This window comes from Periplaneta americana, chromosome 15, assembly GCF_040183065.1.
Source record: "Periplaneta americana isolate PAMFEO1 chromosome 15, P.americana_PAMFEO1_priV1, whole genome shotgun sequence".
NCBI lineage: Eukaryota > Metazoa > Arthropoda > Insecta > Blattodea > Blattidae > Periplaneta > Periplaneta americana.
In genome coordinates this window covers 65510964-65533200 of record NC_091131.1, presented here as the reverse complement: position 1 = coordinate 65533200, position 22237 = coordinate 65510964, and the positions used below count along the sequence as shown (strand labels likewise).

The following is a 22237-nucleotide window of genomic DNA, read 5'->3' as shown; positions in this document are numbered from 1 at the left end:
TTATCATTACGTAATGTTACTTAAAGTTAGTGTGTGCTCCATGTCTCCAGCCTCCAGTATAGGGGAGCTAGCTGAAAATGAGAGGAGTAAAATACTTGCTAATGATAGCAGACCAGCATCACGGCCTCCCACACCTCGTCAGCGAGAGGGGTGCAGCTGCAACACGCTCACCCACTCCGCCGCCAACTTTGAATCCCGAAGTCGCTCCGAGAGACTACATGACAACTAGGAGGGATGACGTAGGTTTAATAAGCATATTCTAATGTACCCGGATTTCTTTACTTACTCGCCCCAGAATACACAATGCATGTTAAATTCTTATTTTTTATAACCTTACTACATGCCTCTACTACTGAAAAAGTCGTTAATTTGATTCCACATTTATAAGTATACGATATCCCTTTTTTGTTTCTTTTTTTTTTTAGATATTATACAAGTAATCAGATTCCTCCCCAGGTGAATCCTGTGAAGTTGGAGTAGGTCATATTCTTGTCATACATTTGTTAGTTGAACCTCCTGAATATCACCAATTTTATAGATTTCACAGCATATATTTTTATTTTCCAGATCTAATTTTATTCTCAGTAAAGCACTTACAATGGTAGGTGACAGTCTATTTCTTTACTACTAACAAGCTCGTTATTTGATACAGTTGGGAAAGCGGTGATATTTCAATTTTTACATGTAATTATAAGCAATAGCGCCATCTCTTAGGGAACATTAGAATTACTTAAAATCTTGCATGAAAACTAATAAAATTTATTTTGGAAATTTCAGAGAATATAATAAAACCACAGTCTAGTACAATCATGTCAATTGATGCCCATAGGAGCAACCGCGCGCTTTAGAGCTTAGGAGAGCCTGAGCGCTTTACAGCGGAAAGGAAAGAGACAGACGAAAAAGGTAGTATATGCCGCTTGGTCGAACTATATTCAGGGATGGCCAGCACTGATTCAATAGATAAAGGGAATAGGACTTATTAAAATTGTATCCATGTTAATTTTTAGATTTGTCTGAGAAGTGTAAATGCATTATAAGAATGTAAGTTTTAATTTTAATACTCATTTTTCACAAGTTTGAATTTTTTATTCAAAAGAAATATTTTCTCAATTTATTTTTATAGAAAAATGAAATTTTCAGATATAGGCCTATTTATTTAATAGCCTTACAGAATGTTTTCGTAAATCTAATATATCGTAAATACGTATTACTGAAGATTGTATATTGAAAATTCTGAAAATATTCGCATGGAAATTGTTTGTAAGAAAATGAATTAACAAAGCAACTACTGTTACATCATAAGCAAAAGATACGTGCCCATGTGTTGTAAAAATGTCAGCTCTATAGCTTCAACAAGTTTCGAGAAAATAATTTGATATTCTGATGACAGGAAGTTGCTCATCACTATCACCTTAAAAGTATAATGTGGTAAGAGTTTTGTTATGGAATATTAGTTACACTTAAAACATATACAGCACCTAAGTAACTTTGCTTTGTACTGTAATATTGTTTTGATTCGTTTATTGATTACTTTTATAAGACTAAAGATACCATCAATAGCAATTCCAACTTATCATGTCATACTCAGTCTCTTTTTTTGGTATATCACTTTCTTTATGAATGATATGTTTCGTTCACTTAGTACAGTATAATTGTACTACTATGGAATTTATGTGAATATTCCTCCTTAACTCTTTATTATGTTATTAACGTTTAAAACACAAGTGCAATATTAAGAAATTGGTAGTGGTACTTTTGTTTCACAGACAATATAGATAATATTAAACAGAAAGCGCTATATAAAAATAACGACAAAATTTCACGTTCCATTTGAAGTTTGTGCACCACTGTTTTCTTAATCCAACATTCTGCTTATTCATATACACAACCCTTTCTCTTTCCATACTCAGCGCTTGATGCCCGCGCACGACGTCAAGGTCAGAAAAATGCGCTTGCTTTGACATCACTGGTCTAGTATATACAGTCACGAAGCTCAATACGTAGTAAATATGCATCCATAGATAGTTGCTAACCACTAGGATCGCTAATATCGCCTCATTACAGACAATGCGAAATAGTACCGGCACAGTCTATTGTTCCTAGCACGCTCACAACTCAAGTTCGTGACTGTATAGGCTATACTAGACTGTGATACAACTTTAACCTTCTAAAATAAATTTATTAAAATTCCGCTACATTTCGGGAGGATTTCGATTATCGCCGTTACGTCTCCCGAAGTCTCAAATTCCGCTACTCCGCTACATTTGGGCACATTGGACATTCCTTCTAGTTTCACCATTACTACTTGCTCAATCACGCCCTGGTCTTCGCTTGCATCAGTTAGTATCCAGTCTGTATAATAACGTCGCACTCTTCTGGTCAGTAGCTTTCACTTTTCGCGTACTCGTATAGAATAGAGTGGCCAGAAGAACGATGTAGCATTTTCTTTTTTTTGTGGTGTGAGATTATATACTTCTTTTTTGTTTTGTTATTTCTGAATATGCATAGCAAGTTTAGGCTCATCTATTTTCATTAAACATCCTCACAACATCCTTTAAAGAAGCGGTTCCCAACCTGTGGTCCGCGGATCCCATGGGTTCTTTTCGAGTGATTTGAAATGAGTAAGAGAACCAAGTATTTTAACTAGGCTTAACTTTACTACGTTCTCTGATTTGTATCAGCTAGCTGCAATATTTTTTTGTTTATTTCAGGTTACTGAGACACACACTTACGCATGAGTTCGCCTGAGGGACTTCTCTTGGCTTGCAAATCTTGCGTACCTATCCGTTATTTTCAGTTTTTTTTTCTATTCTAATTTTCGAAGTTCAACTTTAACTACGTTCAGGATAAGAGTGAAGCAACAAGAAAGAAATTAAACCTGTGGTCTCGCTGAATTATTAATCGAGAATTCGATTCATTTCCCAATGCCAGTGACTTTATAGCAAAACATGATGATGAACTAACGTCCGATATATTTGAGTCATTTATTGTCATTATTGTTAAGGGAATATTACCCTTATGAAATGGAAAAGAAAAACAATTGTATGAAGATTTTCTTCTTTGTGATAAATAATAATAATTTGTCCGTCAAAAAAAGAAGAGGGGCTGTTAGAATTTATTTTCTGATTCGAGCTTAAAAATCTTATTTCCTACGACGTCCCTGTTGAAATTTTGGTTGCATGCACCACCCATATATCCCGCTGTTTTCCGAATTGCAATACAACATTTAATGCCATTTACATCAGCGTACTTATGTCAGAGTAGGTCTTTAATTTCTGCTCTGGTCTTCTTGAAAGACAAATTTATAAGTAAACTTCATGTTGGGGTAGACTTGCGACTTAAAGCATCTACAATTGAGCCAGACTTCGCAAGTAACATAATCATCCCACTGGTAACCTAATGGCAAGTCTAAAAAAAACTAGTTTTTCACAGCAATGACATCAAGCATCCCACTGCACTAATAACCTCACGGTAAGTCTAAAAGACTGGTTTCATTTTTATAGCAAAGATATGATGTACCGCAAAATAACTTTGTATTTATGCATTTTCGAATTACAGTATATTCAAAAGCTAAAACTGAAGCTTAATATCGCTGTCAATTAATTAAGGATCCTTAATTCACTACATTGTGCCAAATGTTTAATGCGTAGAACATAATTACCAGCCTAAATTATACAAAACATTTTGGATGTCAAGCCAAAATGAAATATGAACTTCAAGGGATCCATCCATCACACTCAAAAGGTTGGGGGCCACTGCTTAACGGATAAGAATAATCGTTCCTACTGTAATACATAGGTTTATATCCACTGGCGCAGCGAGGGGAATTTTGGGGGTATCACCCCCCCCCCCTAGAGCTTTCTATAAAAAAAACGAAACGGTGTTGAAGCTCTGCAACATTGTAACTAACAGTGACTTACTCCAGTAATACACAACCTCTTCACAATAATGGCAATTCTCCCGTTGCTTCTCTATATAGGTCTAATGTTGCAGTACAATTACTGACGAGGCTTAAGAACGAGATAATTATTTCAATATGCAAACATTTTCATCCATGATGCAAATCTGACTGGTAATACTGCTACCAACGAGTTTCTAACTCGTTGACTGCTACTGATTTTCTTTATTCGTTCGATTGTGAAATTCCTCATTCGTGAGGCACCGTTAAGGTGCATCTACACGGTTCAACTTTTCTTTCAACTTTACGCATTCAAGCAATGTATGCAAGATTGTTGTTGTTTCTAGTCAACTATCCGAAGACAGGTCTGAACATCACAAGTGATACCAAAAAGCACCACTTATGAGGCAACTAGGCCAGGAAATAATGGGGTAGGCTGGCCAGTTATACGTAATGAAGGTGACGTTCAAAACGTCGCACAATTTAGACATAAAATCTTCACGCATCGTAATTGAACGTTCGTTTTTAACTTGATTCTTTCAATATTCTTCCCGAATTGCATGCGTACGCGCATGGATTGAACCGTGCAGCTTCAGTATGGACTACTTGTAGGATCATTGTCATTCTGCCGACTCCCGGAAGAGGTCAGGTGCCACAAGCAGTTTTCTGTCCTCTGTCGATCACTCAATGTACCATCTCCATCTACACAAGTTATTTCTGAACGTTGTCAAAAGGTTGAAAGTTGAAACATGCTCTGCGTATATCCGCAAGATATATGACGATCGCTAGGCGTAGGAGGGGAGAAGGAAGGTGTTTTAACCGGTGTGTAGGATATGTTTAAAGTTTTACGACAGGTGTTTGTCATGTTTTGTACCGATATAAACAGATAATATTACTGCCCTTTTCGGTTTAAGAATCCATAAAGGTGACGACGTCATACCTTGAACTGGAAATAAAGGTAATTTTGAAAGCTCTGTGTGAAAGTTCAGTGTAAAACACTATCACTTCATTATTTATAATTATTAATTTGCACCAATATATTTTCAGGATTTTACATAATGAATGTATCAGAGGAAATCCGGCGATTAGGGACTGCAGGTATTAAGTCGATACAAACAACGTAAGTCTAATAAGTCTACTAATGCAAGATGACAGACACTGCAGAGATTGAATCTTCATGGGTACAACACTATAATGTTGTTTTTTTCGTTTATAGGTTCCCCCGAAGTGACAGCTTTTTCTTTTCGATATCACGGTTTGCTGATCCGCTATATTCGTTTACTTTGATCATTCCCTTGGCAGCCGGAATGCATACGGTCCTGGCAACTGACATGATGATGGTCTCTGTGATGGCAGAGTGGTCCAACACTCTACTCAAGTGGTAGGCTTAAATATTGTGCTGAATTATGGGATTCCCGCATTATGTCTTCTAGGCTTTTGGCCCCATACTCATTAGTGTTTCCATTGCAGGATGCTCATGGACCATCGGCCGTTCTGGTGGGTTCAGGAGACTACGGTATACGGTAAGGGCCTACGCCCCGCGCTGAGACAGACACCACTAACTTGCGAGACAGGCCCCGGCTCTCCGTCGGGGCACGTGCAGGGGGCATCTGCTCTCATGTACGTGGTGCTTCAGCACGTACTCCGGGCCAGCAAGGGTAGATTGAGTGATGGGCGAAGACGTTACCTAGCCATGACCCTCTGGATGTTGTACATGATACTCATGGTGCTCGTCGGAGCCTCGCGCCTCTACACGGCAACGCATTTTCCGCATCAGACGCTTTTGGGGCTTGTGGCAGGTATAGGATGCCCACCTTTCAGTTAAGCTTAACCCAGAGAAAAATAATACAACTTTTATTCTCATAATATCTCAATGAGTTTATTATAGGTAGGTCTATTTAGGCCTACTATTGAAAACTTAAGGTAAGTGAAATGTATTGTGTATAAATTCTATAAATTGTCTTTTCTTTGCATTCCTTTTAAACATAACATATATTTCTGATTATTTTGACAACATTATAGGCCTAGTAGCTTTGATCTTCCTTGGCTAGATATTCTGGAAATTGCTGACATATCAGCTTAAGATTCAATGTAATTCACAATTCTGCCTAAACTAAGTGTACACTTAATGTATTGTTCTCGTCAGTCCACAGATTGGACTTAAAGGAAAATACGTGCTCAACATAAACATTGCTAACTGGTACAGACATTATCTTTTGACACCAATTTAAGGAATTAGGAAAATTGGAGTTTTAAAATATTTTCACCCCATATTTGATCTAAAGACATATCATTAAAACAGTTATCATTAAATTTGCTGAAAACTCCATTCTTTGTTCAAAAGCGCAGTTTCATCATAAAGACTCTTTAACTACATTTACTCGAAAAGAATTCTTCGCTTCAGTGCTTTTTTTCTGGCGGAACACGTCGGAATGGCATTCCACCACCTTCTTCTCCAGAAGAAAAGCACTATTTAGCTTTAATAATTTCGTTTAATGAAATTGAATGTACTGGTATATATTTTGCCGAAGTTTTTAATGCCAATTAAAATTTAACCAGAGAAATAATTATAGTTTAACTTAAGCACTAAGATGAGGTATCAAAACCTGCAGACTCATGGGAGACAACCTATGCAGGCAAGATCAGGACTACTGTAACTCTTGGCATCTTATTCTTTGTTGTCTGCTTCTTTCTCTTTCTTCTCTTTGTCTAATAAGACCTAAATTAGGTGGGCTGACTGCACATTCCATTCTATGATAAATTAAACACGGAACTTGGGGACGAGTAAAAATTTACATTTATTGACTTGTTTAATCCTCTTTAAGTTCCTAGGGTAAGGACTTATTTTCACCTGATTCCGTCCAATCAGAACTTAATGCTGATGGCTTGAACATGTCATTTCAAGTAACAATGACCTTTCAGTACACTTGTCACCATTTATCAATCCTTCCTATTTACTAGTAGAAGGGGTTTCTTAATAAGGAACTTGACCTGCATTATAGGCCTAAAACATTAATTTCTTTGTTACCTATGACACAGATATGTGCCCATAAAATGGATTGTTCCTTTCCTTTTGGTTTAGAATTTCTACAAGTAAATTGTTCAGCGAGTTTCAAAATGATTCTGAATTTAAGCCACCATAGGCAGATCAATTTGTCTATCTCAGATTTTCCAAAATACAGTCTTAAATTGCATAAACCTCTGCTTGCAGTTGTTAGATTCAGACATTTTCCTCTAGGGAGGAAACACAGCTCCATGGTATGGAATCGATTGTAAAATATAACGAATATATTAAACATAATTTATGTTTAAAAAAAATTCTTTAGCCATATTACTGTACTTTCTCATTGGGAACCTTTCTGACATCGATTTTTAAATTTTCCTGAGCACTCCTGATAAACTGAAAAAGTGGTTTTGGACACGTTTGTTTTTCTGTGTACTAGAATGATTTCTCCTGAACTAAGTTATTGAGAGGATTTGTTCATACTCTGTATTATCTGGGGAATAATGTGCAATGATTTTAATAACAATATTCTTTATTTTGTCATGAATGCTGATTGTATGGATGAGAACCTAACCTCTGTGGTTCACCATGGCCTATAATGAGGAGGACTTTATCTTTAATTTTTTATTTTAGACAAAAAAAAGAAAAGAAAAGAAATGGCGAATTTATCCAAATATTTTTTTGCGCTAGGTAGAATAAAAATACAAATGAACAGTATAAGAATTCATATGGAAGGAAATTGCTTTCCTAAGACAAAATAATTGTTAAGTACTTAATTATATGTACTTTTCGTTGAAATTTAGTCTGTTTTTACTCACTCCATTCAGATAACTACGTAGGTAAAGGATTCCTTTTTCTTAAGGGGTTAGGTACAGCTTACAGCAGTAAAATTTTTTGAAATATTCAACATTTTTCCCTCCATTACAGTATCTTGTACAATAATGAAAACTGTATGTGTAAAACACTGTCCTTCTACTGTAAGAAAAAAATATTTTTACGATTTAAAAAAATTATTTATATTTATTTTTTTTTTCAAAATTCATAATGGTGGTAGTTAACTGTGCAGTGATGAAGTGTTTCCCTTATAACTCATAAACTTGTTAACTTTATCATGTTCTCTCTCTTTCATTTTATTGCTGAAATTCATGTTTACAATATCATGCTCTTTCAACTACATTCCTTAATAAATAATATTTTTTTTTATTTTGTGTTAGAAGAAAATACTGATATTTGGCCATTTTTTAATGAATTTATTTTTTATCAGACAGTCTATTAAAGGTAGAGAAGTGATCTTTCATCATATTGTAGATATGACATGCATAAATACGCACAAGAAATTTCATCACAGAATGTTGTATAGTTTTTTAGTTATGTGGGAAACGCTTCATCACTGCACAGTGAACTGAATTTAGAAAAAAAATAAAAATATTTTTTTTTCATATAGCAGAAGGACAGTGTTTTACACATACTAATTTGCATTATTGTACAGTAATGGAGGAAAAAAAAGTTTGATATTTCCAAAATTTTACTGCTGTAAGCTGTACCTAACCCCTTAAAGGATTAATGGTCATTAGTTTTAAATTCCCTTTGTTATGCGTGAAAGAATTTGCACAGGAACAGTGAACTTTGAACACTAATTAACCTGCACTAGCGTAAAAAAAAAACAAACAAATCAAGGAGCATGACAGACCTGTACTGGGAGGCAAGAAGAATGTTGTGAAAGTCAAGAACATGTCTGCCATTGGAAACCAAATTAACTATGTATGTACGGCCAAAGTTCCTCATACGTTTCTTCCACTCTCCCTGTAATCTATCCATATAATATAAAATATGCTAAAATAACTGAAGATTTTTATGTTCATGTCTCCTGTATATTTAAGATAGAGATTTGGATTAATTGTACTATATACACCAAATATTATAAATACTGTAGTTCAATTTAAACTTTAGGCCTATGTTAGAACTGGTAGTTTACTATGTGAACAGGATACCTATTATTGGTCCTTGTAACTAATAATACATTTTCTATGCATGAAAGGAATTGCTGTGGACCCTAAATCATTATAATTATTTCCAGGGAGAATTAATTCTGTTCTCCTCATTCTAATTGAACACTATCTTCTTCGAAAACTGTTGTGTTTAATTCAAGTTGTTGTAACTTGATGTGTGCTTCGATATTCATCAGTGGGTGCAAAGAGTAGTGAAGTGCATTACATAACGTCTCCTACTCAAATCCCATCCTCATCCTTCCATGATGCAACCTGTACTTAACAAACGAGGCTCTGGGGACCAAGTCACAGCGGTATAACTGTTCCATCAAAAATGGAGGAAATGCCGTTTCAGCATGCTGACCTGCCATGTCATGCATAAGCATCTCCTAAGTGATGAAGATGGGATATGGTCAGTGGAGATGCCTGACAATCCTCCCGGCTAGGTCATATGGATCCACTAACCATTGGGAGGTGTGGTCCTCCAAACAGTTTGGGAGTTGTGTGAAGGTGATATAAGCACCATAATATGTGCCCACATTAAAACAGTTATACTTTTTGCTACATCAATTTCCTTTGTTGAACAAGAGAGTTAATGGCTTTATTGCCAAGAACTCAGCATTAGTTAACAACAACAACAACATATTTATCAATGTTTTCCTAATGAGTATAATATTGACACCGTATTTGTCTGTGTATAAGATGCACTTTTTTGTTCTCAAAATAGGATATATGTACCATTATTTTTCATAGTTGCCCGCACTTTAGTTTTTCCCTTCCAATGAGTGAAAATATATATGAGACTGAATAAACAGAGAAATGAAAGACTAGTAAATTTTGAAATGGAGAATTATAAATTCGAAAGGGTTCAAGGATTCACTTACCTTGGGTTGTGTATCAGTAATGAAAATAAAATAGAGAACGAAATTCACAAAAGAATAATGTATGGAAATAGAACTTATTTCTCGTTCTTACATATGTTCACATTAAGAATGCTTCTAAAGAAACAAAACTTAAACTATATAGAACACTCATTCGCCCACTAGTTACTTATGGAGCAAAAACAAGGACAAAGAAACTGAAAGATGAGAATAACCTGCTCATTTTTTAAAGAAAAATTGTATGTAGGATTTATGGTCCAGTGTATGATAGAGGAGAGTGGAGAAAAAGAACAAATAAAGAGGTCGATCAGCTATTGGAAGGTGAGAATATAGTGAGCTTTATTAAATCTATTATGCTAAGATGGTTAGGACATGTAATGATAATGGAGGAGGGTTGGCTTCCTAAGATGATGAACGCAAGAATGGAGGGAGAAAGGAGAGGAAGACCAAAGAAGCGGTGGATGGACGACATATTGCGAGACGTTACAAGCCTGGGAGTGAGGAATTGGAGGACTGGCTGGGGACAGAGTGAAGTGGAGGGCTGTTAGAGAAGCCAAGGTCCACTTTGGATTGTAGTGCTATGTATAATGAATAAATAATGGGTGAAAATATCCTGGTTCAAGATCAGTGAGAACACTGTTGTGAAGTCTTTTTTGAAGTATGGTATCAGCAGTGCACTAGTTGGAAGTGAGGATCATTTTCTCTATGAATCTAAAGATGAAGATTCCTGTTCTGATGACGACTTCAATGGATCCAATCAAGAAGAAACTTCCGATTACAGTGATGGGAGTGAATTTAAAGGCTTCTGGAGGTTAGCGAATAATTCTTAACATTAGTTGTATTTTTCTTTTAAATTCAGTTTTTTCTGAAAGATTTCTTTCAATTTTTGGAGTGTGTCTTATACACTGACAAATATGGTATATCATATTGATATACAGTTTGACGTTTTATTTGTCGATACTTGACTAACCTTTTATAATATGAAGAGAAAAAGTAATTTTTTGTACTCGTCATTCGAGGAAAAGGCAAAAAAATATGGTGATGTTACTATTATCAATAATAGCTTGTCAGCATAATTAGAGCTCTATTTAAATGAGCCAGTAATCACATGAAATGGTGGATTTTAGAGGGCAATCGTTTAGCTATGAAGTATCTTGTTATTCCAACAAAAACACGCTGTTACTTTTCAGTAATAGTTACTCAGTGCAACTAGAGCACTATTTAAATGAGGCAATAATTTCAAAGGAAAGATGCCGTGGAATTGTAGAATATAGAGGACAGTAATTTAGTCTTGACATATCTTGCTGTCAAATAGCTTCTCTGCCTAGCAAAAGGATGTTTTATGAAGCAGGCGAACTTACATCTGCATGTTCCCAGTTAAAACCGAAACCTGTCAATACACTCGTATGAAAGATGAGCAGAGACATTTAATAAGCAGTATTGATATTGTGGAGTTGATGTAAACATTCTGTAATAAAGTATTGTTTTGCTAGCATTTTGTTTATATTGCAAGTATTTTTTTTATAAAACCAGAAACACTTATTATTGTGCCCCAAATATGTACACACTAATATTTATCTCCTTTATTGGTATATTGAAATCACATCAGTATTATACTAATATGATAAGCACACATCAAGTTGTAACACTGCTTCATCTTCTGATGCAGGTGTTGCGACAGCCTGGTTGTTTGTAGATGAAGGGCAGTGTACCCTGACTGAACGCTGGCGTTCAGCATCCCGGCCCAAGATGCTGCTTGCTAGTGTGGTTATGATTGCAGTTTCATTTGGCGCTTACTGGCTGCAGAGATTGATGGGTAAGAATGCTTGATATCAACTTTACCTTTGGCACAAATAATAGTTAAAAAGTTACGTCTAAAACATTGCTCTAAGTATCTGCCACCTTCTTATCTTTATTTTGTCATAAAAGATAACTTAACAGAAGTTATTCGTAATGCAGAACTGCGTAGGAGTTGAAATTTGAAGACTAAATAGTCTAATTAATATTTTATTCCCACATAACCTCAACATGTTGAATGGGTACAGATTCGACTTTCTAGAATGCCAACAAGACCAAGTATGAGTATTCCCTTACCAGCCACTACTATTAAATATCAACTGACACATAGCAAAAGCTTTGTATTTAATAATCCATTTGAGCTGAAATTTAAAAAGAGAGGAGCAGATAGTCATAACTTCGAACATAAATTCTCATTCATCCCCTTTATTACAAATGGAACATGTGTGCAGGGTGAGTTAGAATAAGAGTGAAATATTTTATTAGGATATTGGTGGCACCTATACACACATGAATGGTTGGCAAAGTTTCAATTTTTACAAAAGAGCATTTAAATTAAGATCAACCTGTGAAACACCTTCTGCCCTTGGACTTCCATGTCGGCTTTGGATGAGATCACAAATAAATTAGATTAGATTAGATTTATTTATTTAACCTGGTAGAGATAAGGCCGTCAGGCCTTCTCTGCCCCTCTTTGTTGCAGGCATCTTAAGAATGAGAAATTTCCTTATGGTGTAATGTTTGTAGTTGTTTCTTTGAACAGCTTACCTGGTTACCTTTAGGTCTATACATCATATACAAATCCAGTGTGCCTGAATGCATATTGTTACATTACATTATAAAAAAAAATACTGTCATTAAGTAGCAATACTTCATAACAGCAAGAAACAGTTATGCAAATCTAGTCTTTCAGGTGAAGCTCCCTGTAAAGCAGATTTGAATAATTTCAAGGGAAAAATTGATCCGGGGCCGGGTATCGATCCCGGGACCTCTGGTTGAACGTACCAGCGCTCAAGAAACAGTTAGTTTACAAAGTGAAGGTCAGAGTGCATGGGATGTTGCATACTTTTCAGGAGAGATTTCGGCTTCAATGCTCATTTCCATTTATGAGGAATGAGGCTTCACCGATTATTCATTTCCCATCTCAAAATATTTGTTTAGTTTATATTTAATGGAATCTTCCACTGTCTTTTGTTCGGACGTGTCTACACACGGCCACCACTCCGGGAACAGGGAGCCAAGCTGCGCCCCTGTCTCCTGTATTCTTTCTTACACCAGCCAAATCTTCCTCACTTCTTACGTATCCTGAACTTATGTTATTCTCGTCTCGCTACTAGTCTCATCACCACCTCCCACGCACTCGCTTCTCTTCCTGACTTCGACTCCCCACTTATCCCGGCTTGTTCGATAAACCACAGTCCTCTCCTGAAAACCCCCCCTCTAGTGTCGGTAAGTCACATAGTACGCTGTGTTGATCCTCCGAACGTTAGAGGCCACCAACCCCCCCCCCTCTAGTGTCGGTAAGTTGCATAGTACACTGTGTTGATCCTCCGAACGCTAGAGGCCACCAACCCTCCCCCCTCTAGTGTCGGTAAGTCACATAGTACACTGTGTTGATCCTCCGAACGCTAGAGGCCACCAACCCCCCCCCTCTAGTGTCGGTAAGTTGCATAGTACACTGTGTTGATCCTCCGAACGCTAGAGGCCACCAACCCTCCCCCCTCTAGTGTCGGTAAGTCACATAGTACACTGTGTTGATCCTCCGAACGCTAGAGGCCACCATTCCTCCCTCTCTTGGAGTCGGTAAGTCGCATAGTGCGCTGTGTTGATCCTCCGAATCCAAAGGGGTGTGCTCTCGAACGTCGATAAGTCGCAGAGTACGCTGTGTTAGATCCTTCGACCTAGAGAATCAACCGTAACCCGATTTCATCGTTCTCGTCATCCTGCCCCCTCCCACCACACACATGAGAGCAAGCCGATTTTCCCCAGGCACTCCCGTTACCCTTACCTCCCTCTCACTCAAATCGTACTTTACTATCACCCATCATAACTCTTCCCGCATAGAAGCCTCAGTGCGAAATTCTAAATTATTAATATCACAACCCCCCGTTAACCCTACCACAGGACTAGGAGGGAACCACGGTTATACTTTCTTTGTTAGCTATTTCTGTAATAAACAAATGTTACTTTAAAAACAGTCTTTCCTTTAAACTTCGCCACAGTTTCTTATCACCCCACCCACAAGCGACAGCCATCTTGTCACGTCACTCCCGTTTCCCCTCCCCACCTCGACAACACGTCGGAGAGGATCGACTGCGGAGACCAGCGTACGACAATGGATTTGTTATTGCCATTTATTTTCTCTACTGACCCAAAAGTAATTTGGAGAACAAACTCTTTATTCTATTTTTTCGTGTTAATAATTCATCTGCATGACTTTAATTTGAATGAGCTTTCTTTGGATTACTTGAAATACAGCTTATCTAAAGTACAGCAGTTTTCCTTACTGAAGTAGTGAGCAGAAATAAAATATGCTCAATCCTGGATGACTTATGCAGGTATGATTGAGAGGTGCTTTTAAAGACACATTAAACAGATGTTGATTATGAAAAAGACAGACTTGAGGAATGTAATAGATTTACTGATGGGGTTCTGTATCATTAGAAAAGCGCATGCACAGGTGCGATTCTATGAAGGAAATCTAAGTGTAAGTTAGAAGAAGAGACAGTTTGGAATGTTTATGAATGTTATTCATTAAACCTCAGAAGATATCAATTGTTTGATGTCATAAATGGGGACAAAGAGCACCACCAAATTATTCTATAAGTAAGCTTCTGAAACTGATTATGATTTCAATAATTTTTCAATAAACTTCATAATCAATGCAGGGGTGTTCTGTTACTTGTTAATTTGCAACTGACACTCATAACAGCATGTTTCGTGCATAACGTAATGGGGTTAAGCTGAGGATTTGCGATGCAGTTTTCCTGTGAAATAGAACTTACCTTATATTACATCAGCATCCTGAAGTGCCAACCTTCTGCTTCAAACGAAGTTCGAACCTTCTAAGAATGTTTGTTGATACATGATGAAGTTGTTTATCTAGAATGGCATAAGTCTACTACCTAATGTTTTCTTTCAGTTTCCAAATAACGATGATTTTTTTGCATGAACTGTCTCTTTCGAAGTATGCCATAAATAAAAATCACAGGGAGCTGATATCTAATATGGAATATGTGGTGCAAAATTTTCTCGCTACATTATGAATTGCTCTGCATGGTACTGGGGAATATGGATACTTCCTACGAAACTTTCTTTGCACTCTTCTTCACAATCTTTAGTTTACAAATGTGTTACAAATGATCACTAGTTCTTCGACATTGAATTTCATATTCAACATGTAGTGAACAGAATAGAAACATGTCTTATCATATTAAGTTTAGAGTTTACTACTCTACTAATATACACACGAACAGAACAGAAATATTCCTTATCATAACAAGTATAACTTGGCAAGCTGTGTGCTTCGACCCCAGCAGTTACTGTGTTGCAGTTACAGAACATATCTCATTCTCAACTCTGCTGTGCTAGAAGTTGACACGACACCCATATGAAGAGACTTCAGGTCTGGTTGAGATATGAGACTGAGAAAGATATGTATGTGATGCCAATTAGTTGTAAAAAATGCATTCTCTTATATTCTTGATATTGTTCTGTACTGGTTTAATATCAATATCTCTCAGCTATTTCAGTTTACCAACAAGATATTATGTTACGTTATATAATGCAGGCTGAAGAAATGAGGAAACAGTAATTTTCTACATTAGTTGAAGATATTAGGAAGGTAGTGTTAGTTAAACAGATAAAGACTGAATTAAGTGGTGTGTGCAGGTGTGGACCCACAATGGTCAGTGCGTCTGGCATTCAAGTGGTGTGAGCGGCCCGAGTGGATCCACGTGAACACAACCCCACTCTTTTCTCTCGTTCGGGACTGTGGGAGCATGTTTGGGATAGCATTGGCAGCACCCAACAATACCCGGTACAGTATTAACTGACTGCCTGCCTGCCTATGATGGAAGAGCAATGGAACTTCGATTATCATCTTCAATTCGTTCCACAAACTACGTCAGTTACTCAAATGACGTTAATAAGAAAGTCCTAGAAACCTGTATTATACCGACAATCAATTCTGAAAATGTCACAAACATTCATCTGTAGTTTAGGTTTTAACTTTGAAACTTATGCAGGCCTACTACAACAAATATTGTCCCTTAACACTGTCACATTGATTTGATTTATTAAAAATATATTAAATATATTACATTTCTTGTAGGACTTTAATACAAAAACTGTAAAATTCAATACACAGCAAATTGCATGTTTTAATGTGAAGCCATGTTTGTTTACCAACTTTGTTATTAAAATTAACAGCTGACATCCCCTTTAAAGGCCTGCATCACTTGAGCACACTATGAATATCCAAGACTGTGCGAATGTTACTTATCAAGGAGAAATGTACAGGTTCATAATCCTGCAAAACTACAATTAAGTATTAGAATTTCGAAGTTAATGGATTTTAATGGTATTCATGCCATTTATATTGCAAACTGTTCATGCTTGTCTAATTGTCTATGAGAAAGACAAAAAAGAAGAAAACCTAAAGAACTTGTACTTCTACACCCAAATTAAGTAAATGTTAATCTAACACCGAGGTCACAGACATCTCTGTCAATAAAATTATGATGGTGGAAGATGATATCGAAGTTCCACTGTATAGTAAAGGGCTAGATATGCCTATTTTCATTCACTCTGCTTAGTGATGTCGCTTCAATTGCACTTCTGATTTTAGTCATAAGTGGTGCCTTCTAGGTTTCACTTGTGAGATTCAGATCTGTCTTCGGACAATTGAGTAAACAACAACATAAGTAGGATAAGAAGTTAACCAGGCCTGTGTGTTGAAACTGGAAATGTGCTGTAAAGTTAACCATAAAAAATACACCATGATATCAGCCCTATTTGTGACTTGAAATAATGAAAAAGAAAACTTAGAAATGAGGAAAAATAATTAACATTCAATATGTGTTGAGTGCATTGATATCATGGTTTAAATTATTTTTATGGTCAAGTTTACCCTGACAGTCAAATTGGCCCCTGTTTTTGGTATGAAAGATAGTTAAAAGGAAGGGAGTATGCCAACCAATGTACCTTGTAAGGTCCTTCCTAAAAAATCTTACTTTCCTCCCCCAAGCAAAAACTGAAATGATACCCCTGATTGAGAATGTTAATAGACCATGAGACCTAAAATAGGAAAGGATGATAATGATGTAAAAATAATATTCGAGATGATGACATATACTTTATTACAATATAATGTTTTACAAATTCCGCAACAATTCAGTTTCCTTTTTTCATGCTGCAAGTGACATCACCCATGATAGTTTATTTTCTTGAACTAGCTATTATACAAAAGACCTTACGTAAATGAAATCATTTAACATGCAATGAAGTAAAAAGATGAACTTTTGTCTGCCATATAGCACATGGAAGACATTCTCTATAACCATAAAATTAAGATATTCGACTTCATTTAGAAATTGTACAGTTTACGCACAAATATGTCATTAATTTTTCGCAAAAAAAAAACTATGTACCTGTATATTGTAATCATTTCTAATATTTTTTCTGTTTACGAATCATCTAATATTCTTATGTAGACCTATTGATATTTAATTAGTCTTTTCTTCCTCCTGAAAAAATTATGCTCTGTACTGTCACATAGGAGGTTTCATAAAATCAGCGATGAAGTGCAACTCTATAATGAAGTTAAATAACACTGTATTCAGAAACACAAAGATGAGCCTCGTTTTGGAATATACTGTTTTAAGTCCTACAAACTGGTACAAGTTTCATTAAAATGTGGCATTTTCAGTTTGTATCCTTCTCTAATCATCCATTTTGTTTTGTTTTTGCCAAGAGAATGCCACAAAACTGCTTTTTGTTACTTTTTACCCCTTCTTATTGAATAAGCAATTAAATGGGCAGTTCTCTTTTTTTACCCCATAACCCTCTTATTCAAAAGATTCCTGATAAGGAATGCTAGTGTTTTGAAAGATATTGTCAACTGAGCAGTAAAACGCATTACTAGTAAATCAACCTGTGTTACTATACAGTTTCTTGTTCGAAAATGGAGAAATGGCTAGCTTTATAATAGCTTTTGTAATTGAAGGGTTCAGAGCCATAGTGGGCCAAGCGCCATTTATTAAAAATGGAGAAAGCAAGGGTTAAAGTTAAATGAATACCATAATTTAATGAAGATTGATATATCATTTAGTTTTAATGTGTATACTTTATATTACTTGCTATATGTTTCGATTGAATTATGGTAATGACTTTATTTTAACCCTTGTTTTCTACAGTTTTAGTAAATGGTGCTATGGTTCTGAACCCTTCAATTAATTCATGTATTTCGTTTAGTTTCAAGGAATTTTAGATTTTTTGTAGCATTTATTTGTCTTTAAGCACTATACAGGAAATTGGCAAGGAAAAGATTTAAAAAAGCAGTTTATAATATATTGTTAAAAATAAATTACATATTAATATTACATGCATTAAAATAAAAAAATTAATCAATTGAATAAAAAGGATGCTTTACCAACAATATGTATACTCTAGTTTAAAAGCTTTACTATGTTGTTGTTTAGTCAACTGTCCGAAGACCGGTCAGAACCTCATAATTGACACCAATAAGGCATAACTCATGAGGCAACTAAGCCAGAAGATGTGTTTTAAATTTTCAGGCAACTTATAAAATTTAGGTCCAAGATACAAGTAACTATTGTGGATCTTGTTTAATCTAAAATAATGACGCATCATTTTCTAGGTACCAGTAGTAATAAAATTATTGTTTTTACTCAGACATATTTGGAACACACTGTTTCGTTTGATGCTATTATTTACGACCTATGTAACACAAATTGTCAAAGTCCATTTGGATTCAATTTTCAGTTTTTCCATAACAGACTCAAATAATGTAAAGCTCTTGAAATTAAAAAAAAACGAATTGACACAAAAGATTTCAATGCATAGAACTTAACTTACTTCATTTGAAGTGAATTAAATTAATTTGACTCAGCATGTTAGTTTGTTATATGAACACCACGAGTTGGTCATTTGGAAAGCAAGATTAGGAAAGAAACCTGATTAAAATTTTATAAATCAATGACATTTCCGCTATTGATGTATAGAGTGGAAACTTACGTACCTACTAATTCAATCCAACAAGAATAAAATTGAATTGACTGAAATATAAGTGACCAAAGGAGATTTATGATCATATCAGGAAAGAATTCTGTGTTAAAAAAAAGTTATAGTAAGCAGAATATGGCTGTAGCATTATACGGAATGGAAAATGACTGTGTTACAAAGAGACTCAGAAATGACGCAGATCCAGTGAAATCAATAAGGACATTTATATTTAATGGAGACGGAACTGGCATATCAGGGGTTTGGCTTGTCAGAGTCAGTAGTAATAGTATCAATAGGAGCTTGGCATAGCATTGCCAGTAGTGGCATATCACGAGTAAAGCAGTCACCATAACATTTAAAAAATAAAAAAAAAAAATAAATAAAAAGAACAAATCTCCAAGCACAAAATAAAATTCTCAGTCAACAAACATACTCAAGAATTACATTAAAATGAGTACATATCGTTAGAACACTGGTAATCAACTGTACAAAACCAAGAAAAGGAGCTCTTGGAATGTTTGTTAGCCATTCACCTGTGCAAAATAAAAATCTTAGAAGCAGAAGAATGTACAGTAGTGGCAAAAAAAAACCCAGACCGACCCTTGTAGCGGATTTCAGAACCTTGTTCACTCCAGAGCACGATAGACTGGTAACTAAGACTTTCGTGGTTCGAATCCTGCCTGGGAAGGAAACTTTTTTTTTTGTTCCTTATTCAGATTTATTTCCAATACTTTTCGATTGCTGGTAAAATTCATGTTCTGGGAATAATATGTTAATTAAGTAGTAAAATATCGCTTTATTCCCAATACTTTTCGATTGGTGGTAAAATTCATGTTCTGGGAATAATAAGTTAATTAAGTAGTAAAATATCGCTGCAATCGAAAAGAATTGGGAATAAATTTGAATAAGGAACAATAAAAAGTTTCCTTCCCAGGCAGGATTCGAACCACGAAAGTCTTAATTACCAGTCTATCGTGATCTGGAGTGAAAAAGGCTCCGAAATCAGCTACAAGGGTTGGTCCGGTTTTTTTTGCCACTACTGTACAGGTAAGGAAATAAAATTTGGAGCTGCCTTATTGTATAAGTTTCGCTTCTAACACACTGTGCATGTGCAGTAAACAAGAGCCCCTGTATATATGCTACTTGTGGACAGTCATGCGAAATTGTTGCCTACATACAGGTGAAGTCGGCCTGGTTGGCGCAGTTGGTATAACACTAGCCTTCTATGCCCGAGGTTGCGGGTTCGATCCTGGGCCAGGTCAATGGTATTTAAGTGTTCTTAAATGCGACAGACTCATGTCAGTAGATTTACTGGCATATAAAAGAACTCCTGCAGGACAAAATTCCAGCACACTGGCGACACTGATATAACCTCAGCAGTTGCGAGTGTCGTTAAATAAAACATAACATTTAACATTTTACAGGTGGACTCTCATAAGACTAGCTCCAAATTTTAATTCCGTGTCTGTACACTACTTGGATTACAAAAGAAAAATTGACAGTATCACCTGCTGAGCTACACGAAACTTAAAAAAGAACTTCAAATATAAAAAAAATCTAAGTGGATTTTATTGTGAGGCAAGGCACAACATGAGTTAAAAGTCCCCAAATGTGAGCCATTGGAAGCCAACCAATGTTTAACCCCTTTACTTTTAAACTAGATGTTACTTTGAAAAGTGTCTTAGAGACTCTCACCATTACTACATCATTATTATTACCACTATTCTGAGCTCATTGTTATATGCAATCTACCTTAAGAAAGCCTGTATCTAGGGTTGCCAACCTTTCCATGTTTCCCGGGATCTGCCATATTTTGCCTTAATTTTTAACAGTCTCCCGATTCCCAGATTTTCCTTCTTTTCGAGCCTTTTACTCCCTTATTTTTGCATAATGTAAAAACTTATTTGAAACATTTAATTTTTACGTGGTTGAAGATGATTTATATAATGGATTCTGTTGTTCCAGAGATGGTTCTGAAATGTGCAATCTCTGTAGAAGGTAATACTTGTCAGAAATGGTTTCAGGGCTCACTAGTTTAAAATCAAACAATGTTAGACTTATAAATAAAAAAAAAACAATAGTGAGATGTGTTGTAAGCATACCAGGCAGCAAAGCTCATGCAGAGAGTGTTTTCCCTTACGAACAATAAGTGAACAGATGTTTGAAACAGGAGCGCAACACATCTAATCAAATCAGAACTGCAAATCACAGTCAACTTCAACTAATGTAGGGAATTTTTACGATTTGTTTGGAGCTATTATACGAGACAAAATGTCTCAAAATACTCTTAATTTAAGCCTAACTGCCAAAATATGAAATAAAGTTGTTTTTAGTATCGCTAACTGAATGGGCGAATTAAAAAATGCATATAGAGTGTTAGTTGGGAGGCTGGAGAGAATAAGACCTTTGGGAAGGCCGAGACGTAGATGGGAAGATAATATTAAAATGGATTTGAGGGAGGTGGGATATGATAGTAGAGACTGGATTAATTTTGCTCAGGATAGGGACCGATGGCGGGCTTATGTGAGTGTGGCAATGAACCTCCGGGTTCCTTAAAAGCCGTAAGTAAATAAGCAGGGAACGGATTTATATGGACTAAAAATATATGAAATATGTAAATATATATGTAGTTATTTTTACCAAAATATGGAATTAAATATGGATTTTTACCAAAATATGGAATTAAATATGGACTTAAAATTATAAAAAAATGACTATGTACGTTAAATATTGGTACATTTTAATCAAACTAAACAAAAAATATAATGGACGTACCTTATCTTCCAATGTAGTTTCAACAAAACACAATTTTTATTGTCTGTTACCATAACAATAGGTTACAAACATTTCTTTCAAGTGCTGAAAAGTGAATCTTCTTCTATTGTCTCTGAGGATAGATTTATACTGACTAAAAGAGCGTTCGACGTCACAAGAAGTAACTGGTACATAATTCAATTTCACAATGTCTGCTGGGGATAAGTCCAAGTTAATCTTCACTGTTGATTCACCACTCATCACAGCAACAACCTTTTGTAGTTCTTCATATCCAGGGTTTTTTGAAAGTACAGTGTCCACCTTAGCTCTTACTGCATCTGCAACTTTACCTCTACCACGATTCAGTTGTTCCACAGTACTATTTATAATTTCAAAACTTTCAGATAGTGAAAGGTGCCTATTTTGGAGACTTTTGAGCGTTTTTATGATGCATGAAAATGTATGCTGAATGTGAGCTAAGTCATTCTTCACACTTATGTCACAGGTAACTGTTTTCGCAGTATCAATTGAGACTGCATCTTCAGAGTCCAATGCAAGGAGAACATTGTTAATAGAGTCTATATGTTCGGCATAATATTCAACTGCTTCTAGCCATGTACCCCATCTAGTTAAAATTGGCTTTGGTGGCAATGGAATTTCAGGGTACATT

At 35.8% G+C, this 22237-nt stretch overlaps 1 protein-coding gene across 4 annotated transcripts in view; it reads left to right on the top strand.

Annotated features, from left to right (window-relative positions):
- The first annotated feature begins 4661 nt into the window (after positions 1-4661).
- G6P (Glucose-6-Phosphatase) overlaps positions 4662-22237 on the top strand; it is a 39508-nt gene continuing 21932 nt past the window's right edge. For 2 of the 4 annotated variants that reach the window (XM_069847472.1, XM_069847471.1), the window contains exons 1-6: positions 4665-4856; positions 4946-5018; positions 5115-5279; positions 5369-5697; positions 11441-11587; positions 15460-15607. In XM_069847472.1, coding sequence (XP_069703573.1) covers positions 4957-5018; positions 5115-5279; positions 5369-5697; positions 11441-11587; positions 15460-15607 — 851 coding nt within the window. In that variant the 5' untranslated portion in view covers positions 4665-4856; positions 4946-4956. Of the gene's footprint in view, positions 4857-4945; positions 5019-5114; positions 5280-5368; positions 5698-11440; positions 11588-15459; positions 15608-22237 lie in introns of all 4 variants that reach the window. The other 2 variants (XM_069847473.1, XM_069847474.1) reach the window with 2 other exon arrangements.